This window comes from Leptonychotes weddellii, chromosome 16, assembly GCF_054177405.1.
Source record: "Leptonychotes weddellii isolate Sample4059 chromosome 16, ASM5417740v2, whole genome shotgun sequence".
Lineage (NCBI taxonomy): Eukaryota > Metazoa > Chordata > Mammalia > Carnivora > Phocidae > Leptonychotes > Leptonychotes weddellii.
In genome coordinates, this window is record NC_138384.1 from 46,659,884 (window position 1) to 46,680,287 (window position 20,404).

The 20,404-nt window shown below is 57.1% G+C and overlaps 1 protein-coding gene across 4 annotated transcripts in view; it reads right to left on the reverse strand.

The window, feature by feature from the left end:
• SHANK1 (SH3 and multiple ankyrin repeat domains 1) overlaps positions 1-20,404 on the reverse strand; it is a 45,806-nt gene that overhangs the window by 4,536 nt on the left and 20,866 nt on the right. For 3 of the 4 annotated variants that reach the window (XM_081807598.1, XM_081807601.1, XM_081807597.1), the window contains 9 exons: positions 15,568-15,650; positions 15,232-15,356; positions 14,530-14,665; positions 14,168-14,248; positions 13,599-13,622; positions 13,338-13,406; positions 12,783-12,901; positions 5,049-5,145; positions 290-3,377 (listed from right to left, as the gene is read on the reverse strand). In XM_081807598.1, the coding sequence (XP_081663724.1) occupies positions 290-3,377; positions 5,049-5,145; positions 12,783-12,901; positions 13,338-13,406; positions 13,599-13,622; positions 14,168-14,248; positions 14,530-14,665; positions 15,232-15,356; positions 15,568-15,650 (3,822 nt within the window). The remainder of the gene's footprint in view (positions 1-289; positions 3,378-5,048; positions 5,146-12,782; positions 12,902-13,337; positions 13,407-13,598; positions 13,623-14,167; positions 14,249-14,529; positions 14,666-15,231; positions 15,357-15,567; positions 15,651-20,404) is intronic. The other variant, XM_081807600.1, reaches the window with a different exon arrangement.

A 20,404-nucleotide genomic window follows, 5' to 3' on the forward strand; every position in this document is an offset into this window, starting at 1 on the left:
AGGAAACAGACATCGGCAAGTTGTGCTCCAATCTCTTTTGTCAATATTTTTTTGGTTCATCATGGGATGTGGGTTGTCATGGTGATGGGAAGAGAGCACAAAAGCTACTGAGATAAACTATCTGTGAAAGCATGCTTCCCTGAGGACGGACTTCTGCAAGCCAGCCTCGTTTCTGCTTTCTTTCTGCCACCTGGGACCCTCAAAGGACGCAGCTACGGGGAAGGTAGGCTCTGGTACCCACAGCATTGGCCCCTGTGGCCTCCATCACCAACCATCAGCCCCGGCTCACCTCTGCCGCTGCAGGGAAGCGGTCCTCTCAGGGACGTAGCTGGCTCCCCCGTGGTGGCTGTCCCCGCTTCCCCCGCTGCCTCCCCGGGCCCAGGGCAGAGCGCCACCAGCTGCCGAGGAGCCCCCAAATTGCTGAAGCTTGGAGCTGAGTTCACTGATGATGCTGGCTTTTACTGTGGCCAAGGCTGAGGCCTGAGGCTGGGCCAGGGGCCCGGGCAGGGGTGGTGGCGGGGGGCCCGGGCCCTCCTCCCAGGGCAGCAGCTTCCGAGGCAGAGAGGAGGCCGATGGCAAGGGCACTGGAGGGCCTTCCGGCTCGAGAGCCACCGGACCCCCGGCCATAGCCGCCGCTGAGGGTCCCGTGCAACCACTCAGGGCCAGCAGCCCATCCGTTCCAGCCCCTGTCACCGAGACGGTGGGGCTGGTGGGAGTGACAGGGTCCCGGAGTCCCCCACTAGGGCCGGGCCTCAGTCCTCCGCTGGCCCCCAGAGCCCGGCCCCGGAGCTTAGAAGGAGTCATGAGCTGTGGAGGATAGGGTGGGCCGGGAGTCCCACTCCCCCCGAAGGCCTGGCCGTCCAGGTAGGCCACGTACGTGTCCAGAAGCTCTGGCCCACTGGCCACGCTGGCGCCCCCGCCCCCGCCGCCGCCACCGCCTTCGGCAGAGAGGCTGCTCAGTGTGGATGCGCTGCTGATGGTCTCCAGAGGGTGGTCGCTGCTGCTCCGGCTGTCCACCTCCTCGATACCGGAATCTGTGCCCGGCGGTGGGTCTGGGCCAGGCTGTGGGGCCGGCGCAGCAGGGGCCGCCGGGGCCGGTGGGCCTGGCGGAGGGGGGTCCCCAGGAGCCACGGGGGCCCCCTGGGTCAGTGTGGCCACCTCACTGTCATAGGAAGTCAGGCTGGATGCCGTGGAGTCCAGGGTGGGAGGTGCGGCAGCAATAGCAGGTGGTGGCCCGGGGGGCAAGGGGGTGGTTGGGGTGGGTGGGTCCGGCAGCGGGTGGGGAGGCCCAGGTGTGAGGGGCGACTCTGGCTTCTCGAAGCTGTTGGAGAACTCCAGGGGCGGGGGCAGCGGTTCCACGAAGAGGAATTCCCCGTCTTCCACATCCACCGAGGGAGCAGGGGGCGGCAGGACTAGCAGGGGAAGCCCATTCTCTTCACTGCCCCGCGGGGAGGTCGGCGAGGGCGGTACGGACCGGCGTGGGCTGGGCGGCGGAACCCCCGGCCCGTCTTCCGAGGGGGGTCCCCTTCCCCCCGCCCCACTGGCTCTGGGCTGGCAGTTCTCAAGGAACCGCACGTGTAGGGGCAGCCGTTCGGGCTCCTCGGGGGCCCCCGACCTCCACGCCTTGCTCACCCCGGGGTGCGGGGGCGGGGGCTCTGGCCCCAGCTGCAGGAGGAGGGGCCCGACCCCGGGAGCTGTGGGGGGCAAGCGGTGCAGCAAGGAGCGTCGGGCAGCTGGAGGGCTGGCCGGAAGGGACTTCTCCTGGCTGCCCAGCCCTGCCCGGTACCCCAGCTCCCGGCGGGCGGGGTCCGGTGGTGAGGCCCCCCAGAGACGCAGCACTGGCTCATGGTGGGCGTGGGGCGAGTGGTGGTGTGGGGTGGGCGGCGGGGCCTCATAGCGGGGCGATGGGGGCCTTGGAGGGGGCTGGGGGGGCCCACCACCCTCCGAGGACTCCTTCAGCGCCCGCTCTCGGGCGGCCAGGGCCAGCCCGAGCGGGGAGGCGGGGTCCAGGGCCTTGCCGGTCAGCGGGTGGACCAGGGGTCGGGGCGGCAGGAAGCTGGTGAAGGCGCTGCTGGCCCCGCTGCCCGCGTAGGCGCGGCTGCCGGCCGCGTAAGCCCCGTAGCCGCCGCCGCTCCCCGCGCCCGCAGACTCCAGCCGCAGGTAGGGCTCGGCGGAGAACATGCCTTCGTCGATGGATTTCGAGTGGCGCAGCCGGGGCCCCGGGGGCGCCCCTGGGCCCAGCCCGCTGTCGCCGCCATCCTCGTCCCCCGCGTCGGTGGAGAGGAAGAGCGTGGACCGCCGGCGGGCTTCGTTCTGCCAGCCCCCTTCCCTCCGGGCCGCCCCCACCAGGGCCGCTCCGAACTGGCTGGTGAAATCCAGGGTGGCCGGGCCGCTGGGCGAGGTGGGGGTGGGGGTGGGCACGGGCGAGGGCGACGGCGGCACCGGGGACATGGCCGGGGCGGGGCTCGGCGCCGAGGGGCCGCCGCCGCCGGCCGCAGCCTCGGGCTGAGTGGGGGGCTCCGCCTCGGTGCTGCTGCCCTGGCTGCTGCGGCCGCTGCTACTGGTGGACGGGGCCTTGATGATGATGGTGGGGATGGGGATGGAGTTCTTCTCCGACGGGGCGGCCGGCGGCGGCTGCGGCGACGCCGGAGACGTGGGCGACGGGGCGGGCGGGAGGCCGCCGCCCTTCTGCGGCTCGCCTTCGACTTTGGTCTGCTTGACCAGGGGCCCCTTGCGCCCGCGGCCCGAGCGGGCTGGCACGTACATGGCCGCGCTGGCCGCCCGGGGGGGCAGCTGGAAGTAGCGCAGGGCCGGGGCCTGGGAGGAGCCGATGCCCCCGCCCCCGCTGCCGTGGTGCGACGGGGACGGGGCGCCCGGGGTGGGGCTGGGCCCGCCGCCCCGCCAGCCGCGCAGGCTGGGCTGGGGCCCCAGAGCCAGTCGGGGTGGGGGGTCGTCGGGAGAGCCGCCGGTCTCCATCTCGGGGGGATGAGGGGGGTGGGCGTGGTGGTGGTGAGGCTGGGGGGGCGGGGCGTGATGGTGGTGGTGGTGGGGCGGGTGGTGGTGGGCGGGGGGCAGGGGCCCGCTGTGGTACAGGCTCTTCTCACGGCCCCCTACACGCGCGTCGGGAGGGGAGGGTCCATCAAAGGATGCGGGGGAAGAGGAGGGGAGCGGGCCACCCGAACTGGGGTTGAAGTGCCCTCCTCTGGGGGATGGGGTGAGGCGGCCAGAGGAGGAGGGGGCTGGAGGTGTGCTGTAGGGGGGCTCCGGTGGGGACGTGGTGGGCGGCGGGGGGATGTCCTCCGAGCCAGGCACAGACAGGCTGCGGCTGAACTTCATGGCTGGGGGTGCTAGGTAGGGTCTATCATCTTCTGCAGCCCCTGGGGAAGATACAGTGGATCCAGGAGTGGGGGGAGGGGGTCTCCCTCCTCCCCTATCCCATAGTACTACAATATTAATGAGATGATGATGATGATTAATAATAATAATAATAATACGACGCCACTGAGTATATGCTAAGACCCTCACACGAATGAGTCCAGAGTTGGCTTGACGACCAGGCTGTGCATTGCACAGCAGCAACCGGCAGAGGGAGCAAGGGGAGGTGGGGCGACATTCAGCTGAACTTCCTCCCCACGCCAGGAGGGGGCGGCATTTTCTAATTCCCACAAAGACACGGCCTACGCTAGCGGTGGCTTGGGGTGAGCAAAAGTGGCTGGAGCCCAGGAAAGATGCCATGTTTAGGTGCACAGTTATAGATTTCTTTTTCATGTATACGCGGAAATAAAATGTAATTAGCACATCAAACCTGTGCTTTCACAGACGGAACTGCTTAGGATGAGGCTAACGTTTACTAGAGAGAGCCGATTTATAGGTGAGCAATGCTGGGTGGCTTTACAGGTGGTTGAGAGGAGGTAAATGAGGAGATACAGGTAGACCTCACAGATGCAAGACTCACACTGATGGACTGTGGACGCTGGAAGTGGGAGAAAAGCTAGACCCAATCAGCAAAAGGACTCCAAGTGGATTGGGAAGAGCAAAGTCTTTTGCCTATTAATCACTGCAGGGCTCAGTCTTTGACCCTCTTCTCCCCTCTGACTACTCTCTCTCCTTTGGCGATCTCAAGCTGTATGTTGCTTCATTCACTATGTCTCTGCTGAAGACGCCCACATCTGTCCTGGGGCTCAGTCCTCTCCCCTGAGCTCCAGGCTCCTATATCCAAATGCCATATCCACTTAATTGGATGTCTCACTGGCATCTGAAACTTAGCAGGCCCCCAGCTGTGCTCCTGATCTCCTCCCACCCCACAGTCTTCCTGATCTGAGCAAACGGTGGCTCAATCCTACCTCAGGACCTTTGTCTCGGCTGTTCTCACTACCTGGAATACCTTATCACTGCATATCCACATGGCTCTCCCCCTTCATTTCCATGTTTTGGCTCATATCTGCTTCCCAGCGCTCCTGATCTCTCTTATTCTAGTCTGCTCCCCACCCGCCCCCGCCACACAGAACTTACCACTGTCAACATACTATATAATTGTCTTGTTTCTTATCCTTATAATCTGTTGTCTGTCTTCCCCTGCTAGAAGGCAAGCTCCATGAGGGCAGGACCCTTTCCTCTGTTTTGTTCACTGACATATCCCCAGCAGTCTAGGACTTATGCGGAGTGCTTAGTAAACATTTCTAGAATGTATGCATGCATGAATGAAGTCAGGTATAACAGAGAAGAAACTAGGTGGTGGGGGCTTCGACTCACTGCATCCAGGCAGGAACAATAACATGCCCATTTCCTAGATGCAGAACCCAAGGCCCAGAGAGGTGAAGCTACTTGCCCCAGGTCACACAGCCAGGAGGGACAAGAGCCAGAATTCAAACCCAGGTTTGCCCAAAAACAAAGCCTGAGCTCTTTGCCCAGCTTGATGGAACTGTGGTCATATACGGAAGTAGAAAAGGACATTTCAAAGCCCCTTCATTCCTCCCGTAACCTGTCACTCTCCCAGCCTCCCCCTCCCCTGCTGGCATCCATTATACCCACCCGTCCAGGTGACATACCAATAGATTTTTGCCGGAGCATAAGCCCAGGTCCTGGAGGCAGGTAAGAAGGACGTTCATAACTTGGCTGCGAGCGGTGGTGCGGATCGAAGCTTGACTTTGGGGTAGCAGTCAGAGAAAAAAGACAACAGAGAAAGATCAGTCTGGGTGTGAAGATTCATGGCTTCACCATACAGCCAGCCCCCAAGCCTTCTCCAAGCCTCTGCAGGAAGGGTGAGAGGAATGGAGGAGGCAAAAGGGAATTCTGGGGGAGAGAAAGGTGTCTGAGTTTGGGCAGTGGGGAGAAAGAAAGGAAAAGAAAGCAGTTTCTCAGGCAGCCCTGTTAGCTCTGCTTCCCATACCGATCACTATTCTGGGTCTTTTCTCCATTCTTGCTGTCAACCCCCCCACCCAGGTCCAAGTCACCAGCATTGCTTGGCTCGCTGGCTGCCCCAGCCTTTTCCCCTGTCTCCCTGCTGCCACCCTGTCCCCACCCTCCACCGCTTTCTGGTCTGCTTGCCACGTAAGAGTCAGACGGATCTTTCAAAAAGAAGTACAGGTCATGCGATTGCCCTGCTTAAAATCCTGCAGGAGCATCCCACATCACCAGTCAGGAGGGGATCGGAATTCCCAACTCTGGTCTTGAGTTGTGGTCTGTGGTAGACACTGCTGGTGCACACCACATCCCTTTGACTGGGACGCAGTGACCATCCCCAGCTGCTGAGAGTGTCAGCTGCCTGGGCTCTCTGCTGCTCCTGGCTCTAAAGAATCCCCCTCCTCCAAAGGAGCTGATGGGCCCAAGTGGTTACGTCCCCCTACTCCTGGGAGCAGCCTGCAGCCAAGGATAGACTGACACAGAGATCCAAGGCAGGATTAACTCCGTGGTGCAATTCAAACTCTCCCAGGGATCAGGCTGAAAGGGAACTCCAGCGGGGACCACGTTTGCTGACCTCCCGCAGCTCACCTTGCCTCCCTCACTCCCTTATAATTCTCCCCTTAGGATACTGTTGGCGCAGGAATCCCCATCTCATGCTCCCACTACAGGAAACCCAGGTGCCCAGTACAATCTAGCCCTGCCTACATCTCCTACCTGCTCACTCTGGTCCACCGTGTCCACCAGTCCTGCTCCTCCAATGCCCCGAGGTCCATCCCTGCTTTAGAACACTTGCAAGTCCTGCATTTGCTCTCTGCAACATTTTCTCCTCATCGTCACACATTCCTTTCCGTCTTTACGTCCTCCACTCAAATGTCCCTCCCAGTCACTGTCTACCGCACTTTCCTGTCCTGTTTTCCTTAGGGCACTCATTTCCATCTGAGACGACTTGTTTACTTGCTTCCTTCCTGACTCCCTGCCTAGAATGTCAGCTCCTTGAAGGCACCAGAGGTACAGGATCTCCGGCCCAGGACACCTGCAGGGAAGATATTTTCATTTCCTTTAAAATCAGAGGGGGAGAAATGAACAGAATCCAGCCTGGATGATAATATTCATCTTTGCACCAACACAGAGGGGCTTATGAAGGTAAAAGTGGCAAAGGCCCAGGGCGCCTGGGTGGCTCAGTTGGTTGAGCGACTGCCTTCGGCTTGGGTCATGTTCCTGGAGTCCCGGGATCGAGTCCCACATCGGGCTTCCTGCTCGGCAGGGAGTCTGCTTCTCCTCTGACCCTCCCCCCTCTCATATGCTCTCTCTCTCTCATTCTCTCTCTTTCAAATAAATAAAATCTTAAAAAAAAAAAAGTGCCAAAGGCCCGTGGAATCCTAACACCCTGCCTGATGGTAGCAACGTTGTTGGTCTCTTTCACTGCTGGGTCCCCAGTCCCCAACCAGGACCTGATATTCTATAAGCTTGTGTCAAATGAACAGTGACTAAAGGAGAATGAGCCAACATCAGGCACTGACTCCCTTGCTTCTGCCAGGTGACCTCGGATGTTGCTCTTCTCTGTCTTTGAGGCCAGAAGTGCAGAGAAAGGAAACCCTTTTTGGATGAAGTCCCCACCTTACTGCCCTCACCTCCCATCATGCACCCTCCAGCCCCCTTGCTCTAAGTACTCCCTGCCTCTCTCAATTTCCTGTGCTGTTTCTCACCTCAGGGCCTCTGCATACGCTGTTCCCTCTGCCTGGAACATCCTTCCCCTGCTCTGCTTGGGAAGACTTGTCACCCTGGCCCCCACTCTGGCCTGGCGTCTCCCTTCCTCTCTAAACCTACACTGCCCAATACAATAGCCACCACCCTTTCAGATGTAAATTTTAACAAATTAAAATAAATTAAAATTTAAAACTCCCTTCCTCTGTTTTTGCTGGCCACATTTCAAGGGTTCAGTCACCACACACGGCTGGTGGCTGCCGTATGGGACAGCACGGATGTAGAACAGTTCCTTCAACCCAGGAACTCTACTGGACAAGACAGTGCTGCTCTGGCCCCTCACAGGATGCTCCTATCCTAACCTCTCCCTGCACACACCTCACTGGACTGAGACTAACCATCTCTGTGTTTGTCTCATTCATTCATTCATTCCACAGATATTTACTGAGCACCTGATTCATGCCAGGGACTGTTCTAGATGCTGCAGATGCAGCCATCGACAAAATAAGACAAAAGTCTATTTTGGAGGGCAGACAAAATAAATTAGTAACATAACGGGGTCGGGTGGAGGGAAGAGGGGGAGGAGAGGAGGACTATAATTTAAAATAGGGCTGTCAAGGAAGGCCCTTCTGTGAAGATATCATTTGAGCAATCTCCGGAAGAAGGGAGCCATGCATATATCCAGGGGAAGAGTATCCCAGGCAGAGGGAACAGCAATTGTAAACGTCCTGAGGTGGGAGTGAGTCTGGTGTGCTCAAGGAACAGTCAGGAGGCCGATGTGTCTCGAGTGGGTGAGCAGGGCGCTGAGGGGTGGGAGATGAGGTCAGACAGGTGGTAGAAAAGTGATAATGGGTGAAGTCTGTTAGTTTCAGATGTCTCCTCCCTGGAGAGGCTTCTGTCTGTTACTCTACATCATAACTCCCTCTACTTAAACCAGTGTAGAGTTAGTATAATTATTTGCTTGCTTGTTCATTGTCTGTCTCCCTGGGCACAGAGCCTACCCAGTTCCCATTCTACTCTTCTTCCTTGGTAAGGAAACCGCAATCTCCTTTGGCACCTATTGGGACTACATTCCCCAGGCCCCCTTGCAGCTGAGTGTGGCCACGGAACTAAGGTCAGCTGGGATGCGTAAGTGCAAGTGTTGTGTGTTTCTTTGGGGAGGTCTCCTCAGAGGCAACCCAAGAAGCAACAATGTGCCCTCCTTTGCCTTCCTGCCTTTCCCTCTTCCTTGTTCCTGCTACCTGGAATGCTGGTGTAACAGCTAGAGCTCCAGCCATCTTGGACTATGAGGTGACTTTATGGTTGGAAAGAAGGCTAGGATGGTGGAGCAGAAAGTGAGAAGGATCCTGGGTCTTCATGACCATGGTGGCTGCCACACCTGCCTGGGACTCCCTCCTCCAGACTTCGTTAACATGACAGAGATGTTAGACTCTCCTGGTTCAAGCCACTGTTATTTGGAGGTTTCTCTTACATGCGGCAGAACCCAAGTCTGCAAAACCCAACCTCCGCCCCCAAATGTAAATTCTCTAATGGGAGTGGCCTTGATTGATTCCCTCCTCCACCCCCAGAGCCAAGCAGCAGGTCCAGCGCATAACAGGTGCTCAGTAAATATGTGCAGAATGAAGGACACCCTGACAAGATGGGGGAACACCCAGTCAGAAAGGATGCAGGGACCCCTGAGGGCAGAAGCAGGCTGGAGAGGACAATGAATACGGAGTCCAGGCTGGGGAAGGCGAGCAAGGGGATAATGGGGAGGTGGGAAGGAAGGTGAGGGAAGCATCTGGTAGACGCATGGGATTGGGGATGGATGGAGGTAGAGTGATGGGGGAGGGTTCCGAATGACGGGGTGGGGGTGCCTCTGACTGAAGAGAGTGCAGAGTGAGGGAAAGGCGTCAGATTGGGACATTGGCAGAAGACACTTCTAAGTGGAAGAGGAGAGATCCAATGATGGGTTAACTTGACATAAAAGGGGTCAGAGTGGCCGAGGAGATGTCAGACTGATGGAGAAGCCACAAAAGCGTCTGAGGAGGCGTCGGACTGCCTGCCTGAGCGGCACACTGACCCAGGTGGGACAGGCTGACCTCCATCCACGAACCGGGAGCGTCCTCTCCCGCGCAGAGGCGGGCAGCCAATCAGAGTGCCCGGGTGCGCGTGACGTCACCGGCTGCGGGCAGGAGTCAGCGGGAGGTCCAGCCCTCCTCCGGTGCCACCTCGTGGGCCGGTGGTGGGTCTGATGCCTCAAGGGCAGAGTGTGCGCCCTGGTGCTATGCGCAGGCTGGAGGCTGAAGATGGGCTGAGAAATGCACGCCAGGGCGACAGCCCTTGGAAAGGGGTGAGGGGGGAGAGAGCGGAGGGGGAGACAGACGGAGAGACAGAGATAGACAAAGACAGAGATGGGGGTTCAGAACCGGGCAGACAGGAGGGGAAATGAGAAAGCGATGGGAAGAAAGAGGGTCCCAACAAAGCAGGAAGAGAGGCAGTCCTGAGAGGCCTCGAATGGAGGGGGCCACAGCTGCTCCAGGAGGGTCAGGCATGCAAAGAGGAGGGAAAGAGACAGATAATGCAATCAAGAGGGTATGGTCAAAATAATCAGAGGGAAAATTTGAGTCCAGAGAAAGGTTGACACTGGCACCCAGATAAAGATGGGCGGAAGCGAGGACAGTGCAGGAGTTGGGGGGGGAGGTGGGGTACCCCTTGGGGTCAGTGACCAGGTAACAGACAGCAGCTGAGGGAGCCAAAGCCACACAGAGGGGAGGACTGATGGATGGACAGCAGAGCCCTAGGAGGAGACAGCCCAAGAGGCACCTTGACCTACAGTGGATCTGCCTGGGGTCTGCCACTCCCACTGTTGGCATGGGCAGGTCCCTCAGTACCATGTCCCCACGTTAGGTTTTGTGCAGTGGGGTGTCTTTCAGGGAGGTTGAAATCTCCCAATTCTTACGTTTCCAAACAGTGGCACCTTGTACAATAGGTTACTCTGATTCACTGTTGCTCAGGCCTGATAAAAGAGGCCTCGGGGCAATACTGGGCCCCCACACTGCCAGCTTACCTTCTCTGGTCTAGTGCACAGAGCTCCAAGTGAGAGAGTGAGGAGGGGAGAGAAGCTGAAGCAGATGGGAGACAAGAAACAGAAGAGAACAAGACCACAGAGAGAGTGAGCCATGGAGATGCAGAAGCAGCAGGATGGGGCCCGTGTTGACTTAGTGTGAGAAGTCAGGATGGCTGGTGGGAAGGTGGGGACAGAGATGAGGGTGAAGAAAGACCCCAACACGAGAGGCAGGGCTTTGGGAAGGCCCAGGGCCAGACCCTGGAAGGGAGAAGAAAAAGGGAAACCTAACAGGGAAAAACACCACTGGCCTCTAAGGCCCAGAAGGAAGGGAGACGCCATTCAAGAACTCAGGTGAATGCCTGCGAGTCTCGTTTCTAGGAGAGAGGGGCACGTGGGCAGCTGGTGTTATTACTGGCCCATGTCTGGGCCCATCTACGGGTGTCTTTGGAGCTCAGATGGTGAATTCCACGAAGGCTGGGATCTTGTCTGTTCTGCAACCATGGTTCACACAGGGAGGGGTTGGCATGCTGGCTGCCATTTGTTGAATAAATGAAAACAGGGTTTGCCCTATCTATTCTTGGAGACTCTGCATGTGATACGCTGTTACAGGGTCTCTGGGGCACATTCAAGGCTCACTGGCAAGTCATTGTGGGGTCTCCAGTTTGTTTTATGGCCTAAGAGGGCTCGCCATCTGTTGAGAGCCTGCTGTGCTAGGAGGTGATCTCATTCACTCCTCATCAGGACCAGCAAGATTGGCTTTAGCCCCATTGTACAGAGCAGGAAACTGAGGATGCAGAGAAATTAGGTAGTATGGTTCAAGTAACACAGGAAGTCAGAGGAAGTCAGAATTTGGAGGCAGGTCTGCCTGGCTTGACTGTCCATACACTTCCGAGTCTACACTGACCTTTGGGGGAGGTGGGCACAAAAGATGATCCTCACAGCCTCAGAGGTTTCAGATTCCTTGAGAAACTCAGGACAGGTGAGACGTGAGGGGCTACTGCGTGCAGGGCACTCTCCCAAGCCCTGAGAAGTGGCCAAGGACCCTCCACCTTTACATCTGAAAGCAATTCTTTGAGTCCAAGTACAAAATTTGCCACCTTCATTTGGTTCTTGTCAAAGTATGAGGCGTTCTAAAGTAGGCAGTCTAACCCTTCGCAGGTCTGTGGATAGACTGCAAGGGGGCCATGCACTTGGACTAGGAAAAAAAATTACATCTTTATTGTCATTATCTTCCAACGACAACACAACATTTCCTCGATTAAGGATGTAGGCAGCAAACCAAGCCGACCTTAGCAAGACTTGTGCCTGTATCCCCAAAAGAAATCACAGATATTTCCATATCCTTTAACAGCAGGTGCAGATCTCCTGAAATTGTGTTTATGCACCTCATGACTAGTTAGAGTAGTTAAGAGCCATCACGAGGTCTTGCTGGCTAACGTGTTGACAAAAAAGTATAGATGTTTCTATATCATAAATTTTGCTTTTACTTTGTGTGTGTGTGTATGTGTTTAACTGAGCTCTAGGCCCAACACAGGGCTCAAACTCATGCCCCCGAGATCAAGAGTCACATGCCCTACCGACTGAGCCAGCCAGGTGCCCCATGGATTTTGCTTTTAAAAAAATATTCTGATAATTGTATTATCGGTGTAATTGGTTTCTTTTGTTTTCTTAGGTAATTTATTTTATGTTTATAAGCATTATTAGGAGGACTATGCTAGCCTGCCAAGGGGGTCCATGGTCCCTCAAAAGCCAAAGAATCTAGTTTTAGAGTAAATAGCCTGTTAGCCACTGGGTGGTGGGTGTGGCCTGTGGGGAAAAGGGGTCAAAGGGCACGGTCAGAGGGCAAGGCCCGAGCAGAGAAGAAGCAAGTGCTAAGAGAGAAGTAGGGCGTGTATGATCTCTGGAGGTGACGCTGGAGGGGGGAGGAGGCTGGTGGTGACTGTGTTCCCATGAAAGGGCACAGCCCAATGGCAGGCCAGCTAGGGAGGGTCCAGCAGGCCCACCAGAAGAGCCAATGCCACGGATCCAGTTGCCTGACTTGCCTGGATTGAAATACTGCCTCCCTCTCTGAGCCTCAGTTTCCCCTCTGTAAATGGGCTAACAACTATGTGGACCTCACAGAATGATCCTAGGAACAAATGAGATAATCCATGTAAAATGTAGTGTCCCAAACAGGATCACCACCCATTACAGGTCAGCCTCTGTCCTAGGGAAAAGCAGGTAGAGTGGAGACAGTGGTAATAAATAATATTTTAATAACTCCCTCTTGTTGAGCACCTATTATCATGTGCTGGGCCGATGCCAGGGATCACCAGCTGTGACATCATGCCTTCCCTGAGACTCCTGAGGTGGGACGGAGATGGACAAGAGGTGGGAGCAGGGAGTGAGGAAACAAGAGACAAGACTTAGGAGGAGAGTAAGGAAGAGGATGCGCAGAGAGGAAAGGAGGCTGCCAGAGTGGGGAGAAAGGAGAGGGCCCAGGAAGTATGGTGCCCCTCTAGGACCGACATTCAACACAGAGGGGTGGGAAAGGTTTGCAAGGAGAAGGACGTTGTTCCAGGTTGGTGTGTGCACCCCCCAAGCCTCCTCTCCATTATGCTCCCATCCCCCAGTCCAGGCTGCCTACCTCAGTGGCAAAGAAGCCTTTGGGCCGGTGTTTGCCCAGCGATGCAAGGCCACCAGGTCCAGGACTCTCGCTTGCACTGATCGTCTGCTGAGCTGCCGCCAAAATTTCATCCAGTTTGTCTAAGGGGAGGAGGGAAGAGGCAGTGAAATGAAGCTTGCTTTGGCCTCGGGCAGAAACAGAGCTGCCAGGAGCCCATACAATATGTTGTGACGAACCAGGAAAAGGCACCCTTGCCTCCATCCCCGTGGACTGATGGCCCTGATGGAGACAGAATCTCCAGCCCAGAAGGCAGGACCCAGCGGTGGGAAGGGGTGAGGACAGCACATTGTCATAGGAGGGAAGGTGGAGGGGAGGCAGAAGGAACAGGGGAGAGGCTGAGGACAGAGGTGGGAGCTCATACTTGATGCGTGGGGCAAGGTTGGGGTATGAGGTGATCAGGTTGGAGGTGGCCAAAGGGTGCGCAGGCAGGAAGAGGGTTGGAGAGGCTGCGGCACCCCAGGGGGTGTGGGGTCAGGGGTCCTGGGCAGCCTGGGGAGCAGGGCTGGGCCATCTTACTGAGAGCCATCTGATACACGGTCCGCTTTTTCTCCATGCTGGGCACCGGCGCAGGCTGCTGCTCATACTCTGTGGGCAAAGGATGCAGATGAAGTCCAGGGGCGCCCCTGGGGGCGGGGCGGAGCGGGCTCGGCCAGTGGGCGTGGCCAGCGGGCGTGCGCAAGCGCGAGTGGGGCAGTGAAGGGCCCGGGTCGGGGAGGGGCAAGTCCGCCGGCGGGATGGGGACGGGGGGGCCCCCCCGCCAGTCCTGTGCCCACTCACCACTCTTCTTCTTCCAGGGGGAGACTAGCCCGGGGGAGAGGCAGTAGAGGAGCCAAGAGTTAGGACTTCAGGGGGAGGCGAGGGGCCCCCTCTCTGGAACACCCTCCTCCCTCAGGGTAGGGGAGGTCAGCTGCCCGATCTGCCCCCTGTCAGGGGAAACGGGACCCCCCAGGTCCACTCGGCCCTGTCTGGGGAGGGGCTGGCCTTCCTTTCTGTTAGTGGGTGTGGGGAAGCTGGTGGAGGAAGAGATAGAGAACGGGAGTGGGGTGAGGGGGGCAGATGGAGAGAAGCCAGAAAGGAAACAGGGACCCGTAAGGAGGGACGTGCAGACCCAGAGAGAGACTCGACAGAGAAACAGATATAAGAGGACAGAGGAAGGTCGACTCTCAGACGCCCCTTCCCAGCAACACACACGCAGGCCAGAGACAGTCTGACCCATGGACTAGGGGACAGGATGAGGACAGGACCCCTGGTCACTAACAACACTAACAAACTCAAGGTCTGGTTCAGCCCCCTTCTGCCCCCCCCACCCCCCCAGCGCCTGGGCCCCAGCAGCCCCACAGGCTCACCCATCTCCTCCAGCTCTGAGGTCATAGACTTGGAACGCAGAGAGATGGCTGGGGGCGGGAGCCGCTTAGCCTGCTGGGGTGCTGAGAAGGTGATGGTGGGGTCAAGCATCAGTACCGCAGAGAGAAGGCCCATGAACCACCCCCACCACCACTGCAGTGCTCCCAGATATCAGATAACAGTTGCCCCCAGCATGCTGAGCCCTCCCTGCCTCAGTTTCTCCTCCAGAAGGGTCATGAACAAGCAGCCTTGGGGAAGAGAAGGCCAGTGGTGAGGACCATTAGGCCATTAGGACCTCTGAGGATCTCAGCCTGGTGGCAGTGGGGTGCCCAGGTCTGGCCACACACAAAAAGTGGACAAGCACCTTTCTTATGGACAGCCTCATCCATGTCCGGGTGCCTGGTGACCATCACCACCTTGACCATCAGCGTGTTGCCCCCTTGGCGGATCATGTTCACCACCTGCCGGTGGCCAACCTTCACCACATTCTGCCCGTTCACCTGTGGCACAGATAGCCCCACACCACACAGAGTAGGTGAGGGGAGGGATGCTTTCAGCTTCAGAGTCCCCAGCAGAGTGGTCTCCCGCCTTGCCCTGTGTGTAGCACTCTTGGCCTCTTCCCTCTCACTGACCCTCACCACCACCCCCTCTCCTTGCAAGGCCCCACTTCTCCTTCTGGTAACTTTCCTGGCCCCAGGGTTGGGGAAGGGGCTGGGTTCACCCTATTCACCTCCCCCCCCCACCCGTCCTTGTCCCCCGTCCCTGCACTGTGTGTGTGTGTGTGTGTGTGTGTGTCCTGGGGAACAGCTCTGTTTTCTTTTAGTGCTTCAGAGAAGCCTTCGGAAGGAATCACTGAAGAAAGCAGAGGCTGGCTAGGGGGTGGGCTGGGGGGGTGGGAGGCCTGGTGCTGAAAGAGAATCTGGACTTGGGCAGCCGTATTTGGTGTGGATCAGGAGGAGCCTGGGGATTTTTGTCACCAGGGTCCCAGGGAGAGAGCAGTATCTGTGGAAGGTGTGCTGGAGGCTGGCACTTGGAAAGGCCCCTGGGGCTGGGGGCCAGGACTCACCTCGATGAGGAAGTCTCCCATACGAAGTCCAGCTCGCCATGCCACGCCACCCTCATCCACAGACTCCAGATACTGCAGTGCCGGGAAGGCCGGGGTGGGGGTGAACTCCTCGATGGGGGTCTGCGCTGCAGATGGGGAGGAGCCGGCGGGGTCGGAGGGGAGGGGGTGGAGAGGCCGAGCAGGGGATGGGGCTCAGACCCAAGTCACAGAGGCCTCACCGTAGCTGAGGGACCAGCACCCTGGGGGTGGGGTGGTGGGTGGGCTGGGGTCCCTTCCCCTGTCCATCCCCCTGGGTCAGAGAGCCCTTCTCCCATCTCCTCCCCAGCCGGCACTCACCCTTGGCCCCCCGGAGCACGAACCCAAACCCCTCACTGTCCTTCTTCTGCAGCAAGACTGTCTTCTCCTTAATGATGTAATCGCTGGCAAGGGGGCGGGGTGGGGGGTGGGGGGTGGAGAAGGGATTATGAGACATAGAGTCCAACCTCCACCAGCAACCCGGTGACCTGAGCCCCTGCTCCAGAACGATTCATCCCACCTCCTGGATCTTCCTCACCCATTCCGTGTGTGTTTGCTCGCAGCCTCCCCCTCAGAGCCCGGAGTGCTGGCTCTCCCACTCAGTCTTTCCTCATTCATCCATCCGTGCATCCATCCACCCATCCATTCAGCAAGCAGTTTCCAAGCCCACTGTGCGCCAGCACAGTGCAAGGGATGGGGAGGTAAGCCGCCAGATCACCAGACAGCCTGCTTTGAGCCCCTGCAAGCCACTTTCTTATCTGTGACCTTGAGCCCAAGGCTTTAACCTTTTGGGCCTCAATTTCCTCATCTATAATGTGAGACAATAACAGGCCCCGCCAGATGGGGTCGCTGTGGGAGTTCAGTACGTACAGTATTCAGCACGGTGCTGGGCACAAAGAAGTATGGGCTCAGTAGGATTCCTTCAAGGTCTTCAGGCAAGTTACTAAGTCGACAGGACACGTGTACTTTGATGATAGCCCTCCCAGCTCCTTGACTATATATAAACTACAGTAACATCTCCCCAGGTACCCAAGCAGATTGTAGCCTCGCTTACTCAGCACTGTGCAATATGGTGGCCACTAAATGCGTGTGACTATTTATATGCAAATTAATTACAAATTAAATTGAGAAATTCAGTTCCTCAGTCTCACTAGTCACATTTCAAAGTGCCCAGTAGTCACCATGTGACTAGTGGTTACCATGGTGGACAGTGCAGTTACAGAACATTTCCATCACTGCAGAAAGCTCTAGTGAGCAGCAGTGACTTATCTATTCCCTGGTATACCTCAGATGTATCTCCTTCATGCAGCGGATAGGTTCTAGTAAAAATGCAAACTACTCACGAATATGCAGATAGTCGCCACCATCAGGCCACCAAAGCCTGTCAGCACATTTGGGTAATGTTCATATACCCAGGAAAGTTCAATTAAACTCAAATCTATTCCATGTATCTCAACACCTGCCTGGGCTCGCTCAGATAACAGCCTCAAACCCTTGACATCACCACAGTGTGCCTCAAGATTATATATCCACTCCATTCCAGGAACCCCAGTATACAACAGGAATACCCATACACCCTGACTCCAACCCCACTCCCCTCGGGGGCCCCAAGAATACCCTCCATCCACTAGAATGCATGCCCTGATGCACCCCGAGCACCCTGTGGTCACGTCTGAGACCTGTCCAGCACACATGCAGACCCCTTAGCAGATCCCAATAATATCCACCAGCCCCAACACACTCCAATAATAGCCAAGCATGCTCCCCGCGTGCTTCAATTACCTACCCCCACAGATTCGGCAAAACAGCCCTCCACGAATACTCCAGAAGATTTCAGTAACGCCCCCCACACATCCCAGTATGCTCCAATAATAACTCCCCCTCACTCGGATCTCAGTGTATTCCCATAACACGCCCCCTGAACACATCCCAGCACACGCCAGTAATACCCACCATGCTCCTACCGTATTTCGGTACCATTCCCCCTACACACAAGCACCCCTGTGTACTCCCATGATCCCCACGACTTCCACTGTCACTGTCACATCCATACGTTTGTACCCCAGCGACAGCGTTCTGCACATGCGCAGTATGCCAGCCCTGCCCCCGTCCCCCCTTATCGTAACTGGGTGTGCTCAACAGCGCGTGTATACACGGGCAGACCTAGCCACTTCTCTCACTCAAGGTTCACCATGGTCCAGTCAACACACCACACCATACCCACCATGTCTTCTTGATCTTACATTCAAGCCAGGGAGAGGCCACCTTTGTAGCAGGGTAGAAGGGGTGTAGGAAGAGAAGAGGGAAGGGGTTTCGAAGGGGTGAGGGAAGGGAGGCAAAGAGAGGAGGAAGGGGCCAAGGACAAGGCCAACAGAAATTGGTTCAGAGGTCAGAGCCGCCTGCTCCTGACCATGCACTCTGCGACACCCACCTTTGTCCCCACCTGGCCACTTCCACTGAGTCCTTATGCCTTTGCTACCCCCAGACCCCCTCCAGACCTCCAGGTCCCCAGCAGACAGCCTGCCCTTGGGACTTCCTTTATCCCTCATTTGCAACCGTTTCTTTTTCTTCTGTTCATGCCACAAACCCCTATGTTTCCCACGTCTTTCCCCTACCCCTGGAATCTCTTTTACCCCCACATTATCCTCACACTCCAGACACAAGCCTTCCCCCAAATACCCCATCCCCCAATATAATTCAATAGAACTCCCATGTCCATTGCATGCCAGGAAGAAGCGTTTGCTATGTGTGGGGCGGTATCTGAAACCCTTCACAGGTGAGTAACTCAGTTGTCTGTCCTAGCCAGCCTCTGAGGTAGGCATAAGTACTATTTCCACTTTATAGGTGAGGAAACAGAAGCATAGAAAGGTTAAGCAACTTGCCTAAGGTCACACAGTGAGTAATCTTCAGAAACACAGAAGAAATACTTGGGTGGCTGCAGTTATAATACCGTCCACTTCACTGCACCCAAATACTTCAAGCGCATATACATCTGCCCCAAATTGGTCATAAGCATCCACGCCTTCGGAGCCTGAAATTTATCCCAGGTTATGCCATCAGCACAACAATGAGTGACATTTACTGACCCATTGCTGACTGCCAGATGCCACTCCACGTACTTAATGTTTATCTATTCACATAGTCTCACGACACCCCTGGGAGGGGTAACTGAGGCACGGAGAAGTAACATGCTCAAGATCACACCAGCTAGAAAAGTGTCAAAGCCAAGGATTGAATTCCTCACAGGCAACCCATACACCCCAATAACGTCCAAACACCCCCAGATCATCACAACTCCACCTGTGTCCCTCCCTCCCAAGCATCCCCATCCCATACAGGCTCCTTTCTCTCCACACTCCCATGACTTTCTTGCCCAATCCCTGGCCATGGGATGCTTCCCTCATCCCACCACGTTATCCTCCAACTTCCCACCTGCCCTGTTGCCCCAACAGTTTTCCTAAACTCTGTGCTCCCCATCCTCTGCTCCTGTGTGTGCCCCTTCACCTCTCAGCACCTTGCTCCCTACTCCTCCATGCCATCGGAAAGCTCCGTGTTGGCCCAACCCACCCTCATTAGCTTTCAGTTCCCCTAGCCCTCATCACACCCCCATGGGGCCATCCCTCTACCTCCTACTCGGCCCCTGCACACCTCCCATCCCCTTCCCCAAAGTGTCCTCCACAGACCCTCACCCCTCTTATGCCCCCTCTCCCTTAGCCTCACCCCTCCCACATCCTCTCACACCTCTGCATGCAATCCCACTGTGTCCCCTACAGCACCCTAGGTTCCTTTCATACTCCCCAGTCCCCCGCATTCTCATCCGTGGAAGCCTCTTTCTACTTCTGCATCAACTCACTTCCTCACACACCCTTCCGCCTCCTGGTACTTGCAGCTGCATTTCATTTATATTCCCTGCATCCTCTCTGTGCTCTCCCTGTGCTGCCTGAATCCCCACCCCCAAATCCTCCTCACAGTTCCTGCATTCCCTCCTCACCCCATTTCTCCAAACACCCCACGCACCCTGTATGCTCCAGCACCCCCATTTCCCCCACTTCAGTGTCCTCCGCTCTCCCCTGTTCCAATCTCATCGGCCACCCTCCTACTGAGACCCTCTAACCCCACCCCTGGCCCAGCATTCTCTACCCACGCGACACCCCATTCAGGCTGGTATTGCTGACTACCTGCCCTGCAGGAGCACACACAATGCTCTCCCCCAGGCCATCCCTCGGCGACCCCAGAGTGGCCTCTGGAGCTCAGCGGCCAGCTCTTGTTCGCCGGATCCCACACGCGGAGACTGCAGCAGCATCCACTCCCCCCACCCCCATCCCAAAGGTGCCTCTCACACACCCAGGATCCCACAGCCCAGAGCTTGCTGCTGTACAAGGCACCCCCTCTGGTACTCAGCCCCTCCTCATGTACCCATCTCCATGGGTCTCTCCATGGCCTGCACAGAGGCCCCCTCGCAGGGAAGCCAGCCCCCTCCCATGCTAAGAAGTGGCACACACAGGCAGATGCAGCTCCCCGTGAAAAAGCTTAGCCGAGGCTCAGCACACATGCCCCACACCGGCACAGACCCCCTGGAGGCAGGGAGAGGGGCACATGGGGACAGAGACACACGGAGGGACTAGAAAAGGGGGGGCTGTCGGGGGGAGGGGACAGGCCTGGCATGTGAGGATAGGTAATGGGAAATACAGCCGCAGTCCCTGGGACAGACCCACTCCATCACTCACACACACACACACAATCCTCAGACAGCCTCTCTGTCGCTCCAAGTCACACACAGAGATAGACACCATCAAACAGGGACACACAGATGGACACAGCTGGGGGAGGGGGACTGGGAGCCCACCATCTCTCCATCTCTCTCTCTCTCTGTCACACACACACACACACAGCCGTGTGCGCATGGCCGCAGGCAGTCACACACGCACGCACATCGACACATCCACACTGACACATGCACGGTCGCACAGTGACACGCAGCGGAAAAAGAGGAGGGGAGGGGAGGCCGGGGGTGGGATGTGTGTGTGATGGGGGGATGACTGTGAATGGGAGAGAGGGGTATGAATGAGGGGACTTGCCAACTCTGTAAAGGGGTGTGGGGAGGTGGGGATCAGAGGAACAGGGACCTGGAATGTAGGTGCCTGAGGGGGAGTCACTG